This window comes from Tetrao urogallus, assembly GCF_951394365.1.
Source record: "Tetrao urogallus genome assembly, chromosome: 30".
Taxonomy (NCBI): domain Eukaryota; kingdom Metazoa; phylum Chordata; class Aves; order Galliformes; family Phasianidae; genus Tetrao; species Tetrao urogallus.
In genome coordinates, this window is record NC_136843.1 from 1,121,943 (window position 1) to 1,139,248 (window position 17,306).

The following is a 17,306-nucleotide window of genomic DNA, read 5'->3' on the forward strand; positions in this document are numbered from 1 at the left end:
CTGCCTGCCACAAATTAAATTTCAAGACATGTTCTCTCTGGGATGGAGGGAATATTTGGAGGACACAAGTGGACACTTGCTCTGCAACATTTCTTGTCAGATGTCTCTGCCCTAGAAACCACACAGTTCCCATGCCACTTCATCCTCTCCTGATGATATTGCCTCTAGTCTATGAAAGCTTTCTTGTTCAGGTGGTACAGATATGTTATATATTGAGGTTCTCTTGTGTAGCCAGTGCCCTCCAACAGAAGAGGTTTAGCTGTTGTCATGAATTCCTCATGCAACCTTCCCTCTGAGCCTCTTGCCCCTCTGCAACATTCCCTCCAAGCCTTAAACCATTTCTATACTGTTTTTCACCTTAATCCCCCAAAATGTTTTTGTAGATAAATGAAATTTCTGTCTTGCTCCTGTGAGTCTGTCTGATGCTCTGTGTCATGGTCATATCACCATGAGATTCACTTTGTTTCTGCTCTAATGATGAACAGCCAGTCCTCAAGCAGTGGTCCCCCCACCAGCCAGCCACCCCCCCATTTGACTGTTCAGTGCGACACTATATGAAGTGAGATATCCCTTTGGCTAATTTGGATCAGCTGTCTGGGTTCTGTCCCATTCTCACTCCCTGTGCACCCCCAGCTCCTTGCTGAGAAGCTGAAAAGGACTTGGCATTGCACGAGCACCACTCAGTGACACTACAACACTGCTGGTTGACCAACATTATTCACATCCTAAGTCCACATCACCATACAGCTACTATGAAGAATAGGAACTCTGTCCAGGATAAAACCAGTACAGGCTGTAATGTCACCTGCCCATAAAAATGGCTTGATTTGGCTTGGAGGCACTGGCTCTAAATATTGAGATGAAGACCCTGGCTCTTTGTTTTTCTATGACAAAACATTAGTTCTTTGCTAATGGGCATGAAGCATATTGCATCAAATTACACATAAAAGATGATAATAACTTGTGTTAGGCATCAAGTCTTGTTTGGACATCCCCCAAATGGGAAATTGTCCACCTGTGAAGGGCCAGCTTCAGCCTGTACAAAAATTGAGAGAGGAAAAGGAGTGAATTTTTCCCTAAGGAGGCAGTTGATTCTCTATAAGGAAGGGTAAACGAACCTATAAACTAAGCTTGCTCTGTGTAATACCCTTTCCAATGATTTTACGGATGGCCTCCTTACAGGACTGAATCTCACCAGAAGTAAATGTTTCTCAGCACAGATACTTCCACGACCTTGGTATTCATGATGTTGGAGAAATATTCTTGCCAGATATGTGCTCAGTCACCTGAGGTCCATAAGCAATATGTGAGATAGACAGAACATCAGATTTAGGGGAAGTTTATTGATACTTTGTGATATTTGCTTTTTTGTGGGAATGCCATCTTTTCCATCGGTGGAGTTGCAACTGAGCTTGCTGATCATTCAAGGGTGAGGGAATGGTTTTGTCATTCCCTGAGTTCCATTGTGGCAGATGAAAGTTTCTGTAACATCTCTGCCATTCTTCTCCACTGAACTTTGCTGGCCCACCTCACGTGACAAGGTGAGCACAGTCTGATGGGGACAGTGTGGCATTCACGATGTTTCTGTCTCCTCCAGATTCTTGTTAACTGCAAAGAAAGGGGATGGAGTAAGTGAAATCTCCTCTCAGGAATTCTTCTGCACCAGAATTGCAGGCAAAAGTGATACAGACATTGCTCTACAAGAAGATCTACAGTTTAGATTATATCCATGTATGTGTGGATATTGGCAAAGAAACTGGATGCTAGAGCTTTGGACAAGTTTCTATGGGAGCCAGAATGTGGCTGCATGAAGACCAGACTCTCAACCCAGTGCTCAACACACTGCTTGATCCAGGGAACCGTGTGGTTCTGACACACAGTGTGGGTCTGATAAACACCTAAAGCCCAACAACTAGCTGAAGACCATGAAGGGCTCCTTCTTTCACCCATGTAGGGCCTGTCCAAGATTCTCTCCTAAGAGAAAGAACATTAGAAGTGAGGATTTAGAGTCACAGAGGCTTTGGAGCATTCAACTTAAATATTTCTTGAGTATGGATGATACAAGGAGGTTTCTCTTCCCAAACAAAGTTCCATCTGTCTTTCTCCTACTTTCCAGAGATGCTTGTCATTGCCTCCTATCTCAGAAACTGTTCTGCCTTCCCTTGCTGGGAGGAGTGGCTGACACACTAGATGACTGTGTGTCATTCAATGACATCTGGAAAGGCTGAAATATTGGATAGAAAGGAATATTATGAGCACTGATAAGGACAAGTGTGGAGTCCTGAACTTTAGGAGGTGGGGTGAAGAATAACAATACAGATTAGGGGATGATCTGCTGGAAAGGAGCTCCGTGGAGAAGGACCTGGTTATCCTGATGGCCAAAAGGTTGGCCATGAGTCAGCAATGTGCCCTTGCAGCCAAGAAGGCCAGTGGTATCCTGGGGTGCATTAGAAAAAGTGTGGCCAGCAGGCAGAGGGAGGTGATTGTCCTCTTCTACTCTGCCCTGGGGAGGCCACATCTGGAGCACTGTGTCCAGTTCTGGAGTCTCCTTTGACTCTGAGATGTTCAAAACCTGCCTGAATGTTTTCCTGTGCAACTTGATATAGGGAACCTATCTTAACAGTGGTCTGTGATTCCGTGACCTATCCCATGGTCAGGTTGTCTTTGTGCTCTGCTGTTGCCAGCTGGTCCACTACATCCATCTTATCCAGATGTTTCCTATTCTTTATGGCTCCCTGCTGTACTCCAAAGGCACAGTCCTGAGAAGGAGAGCCTTCCCATGATTCCCTCGGGATTCTCCTTTTGTCCTCCACACTCCAGCCTGCTGTATCTGCCAGAACTATTTCTCTCTGTCCCCACATCAGTTCAGGTGTCAGAGGGATGGATAAAAATACCTGTGCAGAAAACAGAAGCGTCCTCTCCGTGATAGCAGTCGTGTTCACCCCACGGCCTTGCCTTACAGTCAGAGATGCTTTCTTCTGTCCCTTCGCAATTCACATCATCCAGCCAGATGACATCTGGCCCTCGGCCATAGCGAGCACCTCCCAAGGCTGAGAGTGGTGACCCACAGCCCACCTGCTTGCAAATCACCTTGGCGTCCTTCATGTCCCAGTGGTCATCACACACACTACCCCAACGATTCTCGTGTAAAACCTCAACTCTTCCAGCACATTTGTTTGGGCCATCCACAAGCCGAACTGGTCCAATCTCAGAAATATCTGTCTCTGCACAAATGCCGAGAAAATAAAGGTTAAGGGAGCATCCCTCACTGCCTGTGGACAGCATGCAGAGGCGTTCGAATACAATGGAGATATGCCAAGGGATTCCTTCTAAGAGTACCTGTGCTTTTCTGGTGTGGGAATAAAATAGCAGAAAACCCAGAAAAGCACTGTGGAGAAAAGGCAGAAAGAGGTTTTTCTGGTATTCATGAATGGCTGCAGGTTCTACTGACTCAAGGAGACTGTTAAGCTTTCGGGACAGAGGTGGGACAAGGGACCACAATGGTCTCAGGTAGGAGAAGATTTCATGCCACATCCATGTGTCACCACTGCATCACAGGGCTGGCTGTCAGTGACTGGATGAGTTCATCAGCCATGTCCCTATTTCCACCAGCAGATATACACAGATCTCTACTGCCCTTTCTACAGGGGCTTGGGATGAACCCTGTTTCAAGCTGATGTGTGGTGGGATCTGCCCAGCCCACTGCTCAGCACATGCAACGTTGGGGTCAGAGATGGTTACCTGAGCACTCCACACTGGCATCTTCCACATGATTGCAGACATTCTCTCCCCATGGCTTTGCTTCACACTCAGTGAGAGATCCTTCTGTCCCTGTGCAGTTCACATCACTCAGCCAGATTTGGCCTTTTCCTTCTCCGTATTTTGACTCCGGCAGGGCTGATAGGGCTGTCCCACAGCCCAGCTGTTTGCACACCACTTTTGCCTCCCGTAAATCCCAGTTGTCATCACACACGGTCCCCCAGACATTGTTGTGAAGCACCTCAACTCTCCCAGAGCAGCGGTTTGGGCCTCCCACCAGGCGAACTGAAGTGGAGATGGTGATCCCCGAATCTGTGGGCAAATCCAGAGAGGGCATGCTCAGGAAGGAAGAAGGTTATGCATGTGCACGTTTATGCCCCTGCTGCATATCATCTCCCTCCCATGCTTATGGATCACCTTAACCTCTAGCTTGAGATGGAGAAAAATGACAGAGAGCACCACAGTGAGGAGACAGCCTACCAAATTGAAACCCTCTTCTATGGTGCAAGGATCCCAAACCAACAGCAGCAGCAGTTGGGGAGTACTTTTTAGTAAGCCCTTGTTCCTGTCTAAGATTGTACCCACATTCATATGAAAGACATCCCAACACATTGCTAGCAAAAGGAGAATGCAAAGATTACCTGAACAAACTGCACTGGCATCTTCCCCATGGTAACAATTGTGGTCCCCCCACGGCCTTGCCTGGCATTCAGAGAGAGATGCTTCCAATCCTGTGCAGTTCACATCATCCAGCCAGATGGTGTCAGTTCCTCGCCCAAACTTTGCTGCAATTGGGGCCAGCACTGCATCCCCACAACCCAGCTGCTTGCACACAACTTGAGCATCACTGATATCCCATTCATCATGGCACACACTGCCCCACTGCTCTTCATGAAGAACCTCAACTCTTCCAGCACATCGGTTTGGGCCTCCCACCAGACGAAGTGGCCCTGGCTCAGGTATTTCTGTTTCTAAAAACGGAATAAACAGGTAATTGAATAAATAATCAAACAACAACAAAAACAAAACAAAACAAACAAAAAAGCAACAAAACAAGCCAGGGAGAAGTTTTGGAAAAGTCTCTGTGCCCCTGACCACCCGGAGAAAGCAGAATCTCCTACAGTGTATCAAAACTCTCTGCTCATTCCTAACACTTGACAAAGGCTTTCCTCCTACCTTCTGGCTAGAAGAAGAAAGGTTTGTGGAGAAATAAAACCAGGATGAAGGTTGTCAGAAGAGGGAGAAGACCAAATGTCTCCAATCCCAGCTCTGTAGGGCATGTGATACAGCTTCTCTGGCTCAAGGTGATAGAGCTCAACAAAGTCACTCTGAATCTGTAACCTCCTAACTGGATGGCTCAGAAATTACCCTACAGCTTTCTACAGACAGAATGGACACAAAGTAGAAGAGTTCTGGAGGTTACCTGAGCACTCCACACTGGCATCTTCCACGTGGTTGCAGACGTTCTCTCCCCATGCCTTTGACTTGCAGTTGGAGAGGGACCCTTCTGTCCCTTTGCAGTCCAAATCACTCAGCCAGATCTGGCCCTTCCCTTCTCCATATTTTGACTTCTTGGGGGATGATAATGCTGTCCCACAGCCCAGCTGCCTGCACACCACCCTGGCCTCCCGTAAATCCCAACCTTCATCACAAACAGTCCCCCAGACATCATTGTGAAGCACCTCGACTCTTCCAGAGCATCTGTTTGGACCATCCACCAGGCGAACATCAAGTATGCTGTTGTCTACATCTAGAGAGAAAAGATGTCCCAGGATGAAAGCAGGGAATGAGAAAGAGGGCTCTTCCTTCCCATACAGCCTTTATTTAATTCCAAACCGAGATGTTTATTGCCAAATCTAGCATATAAAATCTTAGTTTGATTGAAACATGGTTTTGATTTGAGAATGGCTAAATGTTGCACATATTTATATGACCAGAAGTCCATCCTGAAAAACAAACCATAGGGTTCATTTTCAGCTGTAATGGGTGAAATGTAGCCACCCCAAAACTCCCCCAGTGAGTTAACTCCCCAACTCTTATTGGGTGAGCTTCCCCAGGGCTAAGGCCAGATGCTGCTACAAGGCACTGGACTACTAGCAGGGAAGAGAGAATTGAGGATTTTTCACCCTTTCCCAAAGGAAAGGGTTGAATTTCTTCAATTAGAGGCAGAGTTTGCAGGTACACAGCTATTACTGACCAGTGGTATGTATGTACGTGTTATGGTCAGTGTCTAGGACTGGAAAGGAGCTGCTCAATTACTCAGCCTTGGCACTTTTACAGAATCACAGAATCACAGAATGGCCAGGATTGGAAGGGACCTTAAGGATCACGAATCTCCAACCCCCCTTCCACATGCAAGGCTACCAAACTCCACATTTAATACCAGACCAGGCTGCCCATCCAACCTGGCCTTGAACACCTCCAGGGATGGATGGTGCATTCATAACTTCTCTAGACATCCTGTTTCAGCACCTCACCACTCTCACAGTAAAGAAAACTGAACCCAGGAGGCAACTCAATACCTCTCAAGACTCGCCCCTCAATCACTGATCCTCAAATCATGATGTCTGCCATGATCTCTATCTCTAGATAGAGAGTATCGCTAGATATCATCATTCTTTTGCATGAATCTTGGGGCGGAATAATTCAGACCAACATGAATGAGGGCCTGAAACCTGAAACACCTTCTTCCTTGCTCATGGAGGAGTCGAGAGGATATTCATATGATTGAGATCAGACTTCAGTATTGAGGATATTAAAACTTATGTTTTAACTTTGCTCAAATAGTCAATGTTTTACCAGTGATTTCACTCTTTACTGTTCCTTTCACCCAGAGATCTGCACCTCATAGAGAGGAAGTAGAGGAGTCAGGTCCTCTCAATTGGCTGATCAGGAGAATGTGCTCAACAGAGACAAAATTATTGTCCATAGTAAAAGGATTTGGACCAACTTCTCTTTGTTCTGAGTAGGACACTGGAATCTCTTGATTATGCACAGCATCATTCTGTGTGATATTTTATGACCGAACTGAATGCTCACTCACAATGCCACTGACTGATACAAATACTGACCTGCCAGCAGGACTCCTGCAAGGGAAGCTGAAATTAAAAAAAATACAGGATGTTAGTGTGTGTCCAATTGGTTTACAAAGCATGGAGATTCAGGAAAGCAAGATACAAGGTAATAGATGAGCTACTAAGAGCACCACTAGAGCTCAACATTGTTCTCAGCCACCCAAATCCTGCCACCAGAGGTTTTCCCTGTCTCAGTGCACGTGACCTTTGTGACTGAGAGATCAGATAAAGAAAGAAAATGCGAATGTATGTGTACATCAGTGAATATGTGTGCATTGGGAAAAAAATTATTTAGGCAAGTAATGAGGAAATGATATAAAAGAGCAGTTGAGATTCTATTCATCCATAGTCCATTGTCCAATGAGATTGAGTTGTTTTCCAGGCAGCTAAATTATCTAGGCTTCTGCAATAACCAGTGAAATGACACATACCCCTCCCATCCTATGGTTGGTGAAATGGAATGTGGCCACTAACAATCATAGGGTCATGCAACGAAGGGTCTTTGAAATGGAAACCTGTTCAAAGTGACTACTGCTTTCTCTGGGAATTGGATAGAAGCTGAAGCAAACCCTGGAAGGGAGAGCAGAGCTTGCCAGGATCTGTTTGTCCTACGAAATCAGGAGAGAGAAACTTTGTATGCATTGTGGAAGGTCAGCAGCAAAGAAGGGCTCAGTGCAAACAGCAATTTCTGCTCCTAAATGTGGCAGTCTGGCAAAGTCCCAAGCAATGATTAAAAGCCTCAGGCAAGGGCAGCACTGCTGTCACCACAAGTGGCATTAGCATAATCCATTTTCCACTTGGCTTTCTTTCAGATATTATTAAGATTTCTAGTTCTGCTCCCGTCTCTGACACGTGGAAACCTACAGATGCTGTGGCTCTACATAACAGAAACAAGGGCAGGGAACCCGGCCGTGTGCAGTTTTCTCATAAGGGTTGGTATTCAGGTGCTGAATGAGGCACTTGAGGTGTCTGGTAGGGGCAGCACCCAGCTGTCCAGCTGTGGATGTCTGAGATTCCAGAGAGGGGATCTGAGCATCTACACTGAGCTGTCAGATGAATGACTAATTGCAGGCATCTAACCGAGAGAAGGAGGATTCAGCTCACTGCAGACACCACCAGCTGCATTTCACTTCCTTGCAATGTCACATTTGCTTTGTGCTAAAGAAACAAAGCAATAACGGAAGAGGAGACCACTGGCTCCTCTGGTATGTCAAGACAGATGCAAAGAGAAAAGAACTCCACTTACCCCAAAGACATGGCAGGAGGATGAGCCTCATGTTGGTCACAGACAGCATTGCAGAGAGGACATGGACATGTACCCAAGAAACGGGGTATTTGAGAATTCCCTACAGCCCTGGCTCCTCCCTTCTATCCAAAATCCTGCCTCCATTCCCCCTGACTCAGCAACTTGGCAAAGCCAAACCTCTGCCAGGAATCTTGTGCCATTAGCATCACGTAGGCTGTAGGATTGTGAAATTGGACTGTTTTGGGAATCTAATGAGCAAACAATCCTCTCAGCTCAGCTCATTCTGGACCATCAAAGGCAGGGATGGAAGCAAACATGGAATTCTGAGTTACCTTCCAGTGCCAAGGCAGAGCTGGGAAAGTGAATTTCATACCTTGCCGCTAATTCAAAAACAAAAGAACCATTTTCTGGTGGAAAAATCAGCAGCTTTTAAGAAGAGTTTTTTCTTTGCTCCCATTTTTTCTCTCATATTTGTCCCAAGAGGAGGGTAATGTTCGTGAAATTCTGTGGTACTATTTCTCTGTGTTCAGTGTTCAGTTCATTCTCCTGGTCTTAGGGATGCTAAAGAGGAAAGTAGCAAGTTCCACAATCATAGAGATTGGAAGGAACCATCTTGTCCAACCTCCCTGCTAATGTGGGCTCCCAAGAGTAGATTGCAAAAGAGGGGACAGACAGCTTAGCAGCGTGTGCTTTGATAGGACAGGGGGAAATATTTTCAAACTAAAAGAGGAGATTGAGATTGGATACAATTTTTTTATTTTTATTTTTATTTTTATTTTTATTTTTATTTTTATTTTTATTTTTATTTTTACAATTAGGGCAGTGAGGCACTGGAGCAGATTGCCCACAGAAGTGGTGGAGGCCCCATCCCTGAATACAATCAACATCAGGCTGGGCCAGGCTCTGAGCAACCTGACTGAGCTGTAGATGTCCCTGTTCATTGCAGGGGAGTTGGACGAGATGACCTTAAAGGGTCTCTTTTAGCTCAAATTATTCTGATTCTATGGAAGAGTTGAGGTTGGTTTTGAGTATATTCAGAGGAGACTCCACAACATATCTGGGGAACTTGTTCCTGTGCACCATGACCTCAAAGTAAAGAAACTTTTCTTCATATTCAGATGGAAATTTCTGGGATCCAGTTTGTACCCATTGTCCTTGTCATGTATCTGGATGTCTGGATACGAACAAAGGAGTTTGGCCCCGTGCACTTCACTCCCTTTAGATGTTAACAAATGTTGATAAGATTCCCTGTTGGTCTTCTCTTCTTCATGCTGAATAGTCCCAGGGCACTCAGCCTTTCTTCCTAGGGGAGATGCCCCAGGCCATGATCACTGTTGTGGCACTTTTCTGGACTCTCTGCAGGAGTTCCCAGTTTGCCTTGAACAGAGGAGCTCAGAATCAGACAGAGCGTTCTGGATGGGGTCTCCTAGGGCAGAGTAGAGGGGGAGGATCACTTCTCTCAGCCTGCTGGTCATACTCAATTTAATGCACCCCAGAATACCATTGGTCTTCTTGGCCACAAGGGCACACTGCTGGCTCATGGCCTTCTGGATGCCCAGGTCCTTCTCTGCAGAGCTCCTTTCCAGCAGATCATCCACTACGCTGTACTGATGCGTGCACTTATTCCTCCCCCTTTGGAGGACTCCATCCTTGCCCATGTTGAAAATCATAAGGATCCTCTCTGCCCAACCTCATGAGGTTCCTTTCCCAGGTCCATCCATGGATCACCCATGGCCAGGTAGAGACACGATGCTGCAGGGATATGATGATGCTACTATCATGTGTGGGATCTTCCTCATGACAAATTTTTGTGCCTGGAAAATGCATTTAGATAGCTTGCATGCTCAGCAGATTATTATCTGTATATACAGATATTATCTGTATAATACAGATATTATCTGTAACCCCTTAGAGCTGGCTGAATTCATTTTATGGCTTCAGACACCTGTACTGGAGATGTCCAGCAAGAAAATACAGCTACAGATGAACTTCACCCAGAGTGTGCATTAGATGGAAAAGCTGAAGAATTAGTTCATCCGTGATGCACTCCTCTGCTTAGAGTGTGCAACCCAGGGACTGTTTACAACACATCATTCATGTTCATATTGCATTTCACAGCAAGTCTGTGTATCATCACAACCACTTCAGTGCAGCTGCGCTCTGCCTCCATAATGGTTGGTCTCAAGCAGGCCAACTGCTGGGCAACAGCTGGCAAACACCTTTCTTGAAGGCTGATGTGCAGGAGAGGTCTCCAGTCACTGATGTGCAGGAGAGGTCTCAGAGCTGCTGAGAAGATGAGGGTCACACATTTCACACATAAATGAGACTTCTTGTTAGAGACGTTTCAGGTGAAGTTTGTTGTTTTCACAATCCCCACATTTTATTGATTCAGTTGTGCTTTGATACTGATCCTTAGCTTCTGTCTGCCTGTGAGAGATTGGCCAGTAATTCCTGCTTCGTATTTGTAGAGTTGATTGCTTGCTTGATAGTTAAATTCAACAAACTGATGTTTGCTGATGACTCGTAGCATGTTACCTTTTGGGGGACTACAAACAGAAGCACTAGCTTTCTGCTCAATATTTTCCAGGAATTGAATTTAGACTGAATCTTCTGAAATTATTTACAGTTGCATTCTTCCTTCTCTCCCTCTCTCCCTTTCTTCTGTCCTCTTTTGGTCACATTTTCTCTTTCTCATTCATTCATTCATTCATTCATTCATTCATTCATTCATTCATTCATTCATTCATTCATTCATTTCTAAACACATACATTAGATAAAACCAACCAGAACCTGGCACCTCCCCATCTCACAAGCACTGTTAAGGATGAACACTGCCTTTTCCCCAAATATTTCATGGTGATTTTGGAAAGGATTGTGATTTTAAATTCACGTCAAAATACCTGTCTTTCCTAAGTGTACGTTCAGTATTTCAACCTGTCTAACATCTCTTTCATTATTTTAGTAGCGTCATAATAAGAAGAATTTCTACAAAAAATGAAAGTGGAAAAGATTCAGCACTTCAGCACAGTTTGCACACAATTTCACTATCTTCCTGTCCTTTCTGCTTTGCTGATAAACTCTTTCCCTACTTGTTCCCATCTTGTAAATGTGGTTTTGCAACAGAATGTTGTTACCTGCTGTACCCTTTGCTCTACCTATCTCATTTTGCACCCTTGCCTCTCTGATTTTGATCCCATATGCCATGCTGTCATACTATGTCTTAGAACCTTGGCCTGATTTGCTTGTTCTGAAGGAAACTTTTTTTTTTAATCTCTATTTACAGTATTAATAGAATCTTGGATATAAAATACAAACGATGGTCTATGAGTTTCAGGTCCATGATTAAGGGAGCAGTGATTTTCTTTCTGTGGCCACTGAAATTGTAAGGGTCCTGTTGTTCATAAGACCATGGAGCTTGGTGAGATCCACTCCAGAGTTCCAAAGGAATCAGCAGATGTTATAGATGGATTTATCTCAACAGTCCAGTAAATTCAAAGTGGGAATGTGGCATGAGGGAAGATCTGGGAAACTACAGACCTGTCCGTCTAACCTCAGTCCTTGGAAAAGTAATGGAGAACATTGTTTTGCTGCTGTTGAAGAAGATTTCCTTTCAGTCATAGCCAGTCAACCATAGCCAGCATAGGTTCATGTGAAGTCCTATTTTACTAACTTGATCTCCTTGTATGATAAGAATGCTTTAATATCTCCAAAGTCCAAGTGGGGGCCATATGTGCACTGAATGATGTTGGAGACACCACACAGCGCTTAACTCATCTTTATTGGGATATGAACATGGCCTGTTGCCCCACAAGCTGCTTCATAATCAGCTTCTACAAAGTCCAGCTAAGGCAGTGGCCCAAACCCACAGTATTAGCAGGCTGGTGGGAGAGTAATATCATGCTTAGTATAGAATGCATCGCACATAGCTCGAATGCAAACATATAAATAAGGCAATCAGCACATGAACTAGGTAATTGAACTGTACTCTTTGTAAGACGAAACAATTTTGACCATGATTTTGTAGGCACTGTCTAATGCTGTGCCACATGTCCTTTATTTCTAAGCTCCCACAAGGATGATCATTAATTAGAACGTGATTGGCCTGAATGGGTGCACCATAAAGGCAAGTTAGTCTACAACAGCGTTAGTAGTCTTTCCTTAAGTCAGGTCATCTTCTAGCTATGACATTGCACAACATGGATATGCCAGTCCGACCAATATGGAAGACACTGCTCACTGTCCATAACTTTCTATGGCTGAATAGATCAGGTTGTGTCTGGCCAAGGCTGGAGTCATGCCCAAGCAACTCTGGCTGCATGTCCAGGAAGTAAAGCTGTGGGTATTATACAAGCTGTATTTTGGCACTTACAAAGAGCTGGATTTCCCTGTATGCTCTGTGGAGGCTTGGAGATACACACATCACAGAACCGTGTCTGAGCCAAAATGCACAGAAGTCTTCCCCTTCTTTGATATCACTAAGTCCTTCTGTAGGGTTTGACATACACAAAAAGTCTATACAAGTCTGACTATCTGCAATGCACTTGGCCATGATCCTGCTAGTTCTTAGGTAGAATCTTAGGAAGTTCCTGTTCTGCAGCACATATTTCCCATTCACTGACTATGCTGAGCTAGTAAATCCCCATGATACAGCACACAGTTGGCTTTGCTTCATTTAAACTCATCACTTAGTTTAGTTTCTATGAGAATAGATCAACAGTAGATCAACAGAGGTGCACTGGCAACACTGCCTTGTACAGACATTCTTTCCCATGAATTCAATCCAGCGCAATACCCAGACCTGACAGTGTACATCATGCTTGGAAAAACTCCATGGATTCAGAGCACCCATTTATTGGGAACTGCAAATAGAAAGGACACCTCCGCACTCATCCCCCTCCCCATTTTTTCTGCTGCTCTCCTGCTACCCCAGGGAAACATCTCAGCTGGTTGCAGCTACCAAAAAAGTTGCTCTGCTTCATGTTGCAGACATTTATACTCATGGATCCAACTCCCTGTGTCCAACAGCAACCCATTACCCCTGTTGCCAATAGATGGCTGATAATCATTACTCAGATGGTCTCAGTTAGGTCTGGATCCTGGTCTCTGTCCCAAGGAAAGGCCACGTCCAAACCCCTCATCTTCTCCTGGTAGATTCTGTTGAAGGTCTCACTCTGTGCCACTGTGAAATGGTTCTTCCAGTCCCCACAAATGCCTGAGGAAGGAATATTTCTGTTTCAGAGCACACACCACTGTACAATCCTCTTTCCTGCACAGTTTTTGGGTGCACTTACCACTATGAAGAGCAGTCCAAAATGAATAGCCATCCCTATGGACTCAGTTCGTCTCTCCTATGTGCACATCCTACTGACGTCCTCCCCATTGGCTCCCCATTGGGGCACCAAAACCCAGCACTTCGATGGGGACCTCTCTACTCACCTTTCCTCAGGAACTGGCCTTTGGTCTGGTCCATGATGTCTGCAGGGAGCAAGATGGAGCTGCACATAGGGTTTTGCCTCATGGCCGTGAAGGAGGCATTTTGGACTACTGAGGAGATAGCATCGTCATCCAAATTCTGTCCCAGAAAACGGCAGAGGCGTCTCACACTGCCTTGCAGGTCCTTAGGGACACAGAATAAAGCCTGTTACCACCTAGGGCGACACATCAGCACATTTGGAGCAGGTGGGTCTGCCAAGATCACTACCTGTTTCAGCTCTTCGTAGGTGATGAAGAAGAAATTCTCCCTGTCCTTCATCTCCATCCAGCCTCGGACATGTTCAAACCAGGAGCCATGGGGCACTGATGGGAGACAGAAGGCACAAGTCTATGGGGTGATCATGGCATGGCATGAGGTGTGCAGGGAAGAGGAGGAGCCTCATTAGGCAGCAGGAAGTTGACAAGATGCAAAACTGAGCAACAGCATCCTGAAATCAGGTGTGACTGGGAGGTTCAGCTGTTGCAGATGAGCAATGGGGTCTTCTCCAGCCACCTTTCTGCTGCTGTTTCCTTGTTCAAACATATGTTGTTGAGACAGTGCTGCTTCCTCATCCTGTAAGCACAGGAGTAGGAACAGACACAGACCGTGCTCAGAGAAGGGAGAGACAAGTAGCAAGGAATGATACTGGGGTAGATCTGCGAATGGAAGGGGTCTGCTGGTCAAGATTTCCAAGAGAAAAATGAAATCTGTAGAAGGCAGGCAAATTAAAAATCAAATTTGTGTGCTTTTTTGTGCCTTGCTAGGCACTTCACCTCTCTCATAGAGGAAGTTCTGTTTCACAGACATCACCAGTGGACCATACGAAAAGATTGTAGAGATAGAGGTGATAGGGAACCCCCAGCATGCCCTGAGAGAACACAAACCACACTCACACTCTCCACTGAGAAAGTCCCTTAAGAACTGCTCAAAGGACACAGGGTCCTCATAGCTGTTGCACATCCGGCAGAAGTAGAAGTAGGAGACAACAACGTCTCGAGGATCCCGTAGGGTGTAGATAACCTGGGGGAGAGTGCATACAGGAGTAAGATGCTCAGAGAAGGGAAAGACAAATTGCAGGCAACGGCACTGGGGTAGATCTGCAAATGGAAGGGTCTGTCAAAGGAGGATCAGTTCAGTGCAAGATACAATAATGTGGACCTCAGGCAAGGGTTGAGGAACACATAGGCTCCTTAGAGCCAGCGGAGGTTCCCCAGAATATCCAAAGGTGCAGATGTGAGATGGGGGCTTGCATATTTCCATTCAGAGGGTGTGTAGGATGCCCTACAAGGGTCCTCATCCAACGTCCATCATTGTAACGTTTCCCAGATGATGGGCAACGGTCCTCCCAGGCTCCCCTTCAGGCACTGCATGAACACCCACCCCACAAGGGCATATACAGCAGATATGTTGGATATACGTTGGATTCTATGATCCCACCTTGGCAGTGGAATGGGAGAAAGACTTGGGGAAGATGTGCCTGGGGAGGTGGCAGGTCAGCAGGTGAGGTGAGGGGTAGCTGAGGGCTGCCTCCAGACCCAGGCGGGTTGAGAACCAAGGCATGCGGTCAGAATTGAGGACAGTTTGGTTCCAGCTGGGGTGGCCTTGGCTGCGAATGAGGCTCAGGATCTCAGTCATCCACACGGTGCCTACCAGGTACAACAGAAATACAGAGCAAGGGATTTGCCCAGGGCTTCAGGATGCTTGGACCTCAGCAACAATGTCACCATCAAGTCTGTTCACCTTGAAGAAACTGCCTCCTGCCCGTGCAAAACCACAGTGCTATAAATATATACGTACATATATCTCTCACCCAAAGCATTCCTGCTCCCATCACAAGAGCAGATTCACCTTCTGAACAACAGCTGAACTCTCCCACAACCCCACAGACCTTCTGCCATAGACCTGCCCACAAAATCTATCCAGAACAACTCTCCCAGACTCTCTGTCCTCCCTTGGACATCCCCGTGGTACCAGATTTAGGGTAGGTGATGTTGAAGACGTCGTCGTCCCGCACCAGGAACTCGTTGTGGGCAAAACTCAAGCTGTGCACGGAGTTGTAGGCTGGAGGGAATTTAATGCCTTTGTACGTCACGTAGTACACCCGCATCGTGCTTGGATGGGAATTGGGTGCTGCAGCTCTGCAGGTCTGTAACAGGGAGAGAAAGGGATAGAGCACTGAACTCCAGATAGGAAATGTCTTCCCGCATAACCAGTCCCAAAGAGGAGCAATTCCATCTCCCAGTCATCAGAAGAGCTCTGTGTTACACGAGAACACACTCAGATACTCTCCAATCCTTCCTTATGGGGATCCAAATGAACAACTACATAAGGCATTTCAGGAGCCCTCAGGCTAAATCTCTGCTAAGGGGTCAACTTCAACTCCCCCTCCCTTGCTGCCTCATGTGTTTACCTGCCCTCACAGCTGGGATGGGTGCATAGCAGCTATCTTAGTAAGAGCCTGGACAACCAGGGAGACAAGAGGCAGTTGGAAACACCAAGCTCTCGTTTTCTACACAAAATACAGCTTTGCTCTTCTTCCAGAAGCTGAGAGAGAATCAAAAGGGGAGGGAAATGGTTTCCTTGTTGCACCATTCTGGAGCAATGATTAACAAGATCCAAGGTCCAACAGCCACCCCTTTCCTGTAAATCAGTGAGCAGAGCTGGTCCCATGTGTTCTCTGCCCCAAATCCACTGCAAGGCCACACTTTTCTTCTGTGCCCTTATGTTTTCCCATAGAATTCTCCATTTTCCTTCAAAAATATGTAAAAAAAACCATGAATGGCTTCCTCCTGCAGTATCTGCATTTCTTACCATTTATATATCCCACAGCTGCTCAGAAAAGCCCACAAGCACTTGAGACTCCCTGTTCTCATGAGCTGAAGGTCCTTTCTCTTTTGCCAAATGAGAAGCCTTTGGAACAGCATTAAAGGGAGAGGAAGAGAAGAAATTCTTCCCTCAGTGCAGCAATTTATGTTCTCTGCAGACCATTAAACAGACAGTGCTGTTTAATGGTATTAATTAGAAGCAAGCAAAGTGCAAGAAATACTTCTTGTAAAAAGGCAGCCACGTGGTCATATGTTAAATTAAAAGTATTTTCTAAATGGAAGGGATGCAGTAAGTTTTTCCTTGGGGAAAAAAAAAAAAAAAAAAAAAAAAAAGAAAGTAGTTTGACAACTTTATGTAACACAATGCACTGATTAAGTAGATCAAAAAGTAAATAAAACACATAATGCATGTCAAAAGTTTTTGAGTAGTAAATATTTTGAGTGCACAAGAGAGGTGGTTTTTAGGACAAACAACTAAAACAGTGATTTCCCTTTTGACCATGTATTGTTTTCAAAGCAAACAGGAGAAAATGGGATTAAGAAATGTTTAAACACTTCACAGAGGAATGTTAACCAACCACAGGTAAGTGGGAGTGATACATTCACTTAACCCCTTTGTTGCTCAGTGTTGAGACACAAGTTCAACTAAACTAAAAGCTACAAGGAAAGCTGCAAAGCATTACAAAGAATTGTTTTTCCCTTGCAGTCCAAGGGAGACTCCACATCTTCACCTGAAGGTCTGGCTGTCCTTTTATAATTGGTGGCTAATTAACAACTGTAGGCTTGCCTACTTCCAAAGAGAAACTATGCTAGTCTCAATGATCATTAAAAAATTGGGCAATTAGTAGGTTTGTAAACATATTCATTTTGTACATATAGTTATTTTAAAAATAAATTCATCATGTCTATTCTAGAAACACATGTTTCA

The 17,306-nt window shown here is 45.3% G+C and overlaps 2 protein-coding genes across 2 annotated transcripts; both read right to left on the reverse strand.

Moving 5' to 3' along the window:
* Window positions 1-1,573: 1,573 nt before the first annotated feature.
* On the reverse strand, window positions 1,574-8,110 carry LOC306956435 (scavenger receptor cysteine-rich domain-containing group B protein-like; the record flags this gene model as incomplete). The annotated part of the gene is made up of 6 exons (XM_079547706.1): window positions 1,574-1,608; window positions 2,895-3,224; window positions 3,742-4,071; window positions 4,401-4,730; window positions 5,183-5,509; window positions 8,080-8,110. 6 exons carry the CDS (start codon window positions 8,108-8,110, stop codon window positions 1,574-1,576), a joined length of 1,383 nt encoding a protein of 460 aa, XP_079403832.1.
* A 5,039-nt stretch (window positions 8,111-13,149) lies between these two features.
* LOC306956436 (sulfotransferase 2B1-like) lies at window positions 13,150-15,690 on the reverse strand (the record flags this gene model as incomplete). Its single annotated transcript, XM_079547707.1, has 6 exons — window positions 15,525-15,690; window positions 14,991-15,199; window positions 14,447-14,573; window positions 13,782-13,876; window positions 13,517-13,697; window positions 13,150-13,292 (listed from the first exon to the last, which is right to left on the reverse strand). Exons 1-6 carry the CDS (start codon window positions 15,658-15,660, stop codon window positions 13,150-13,152), a joined length of 891 nt encoding a protein of 296 aa, XP_079403833.1. The 5' UTR covers window positions 15,661-15,690.
* Between the last annotated feature and the right edge of the window lie 1,616 nt (window positions 15,691-17,306).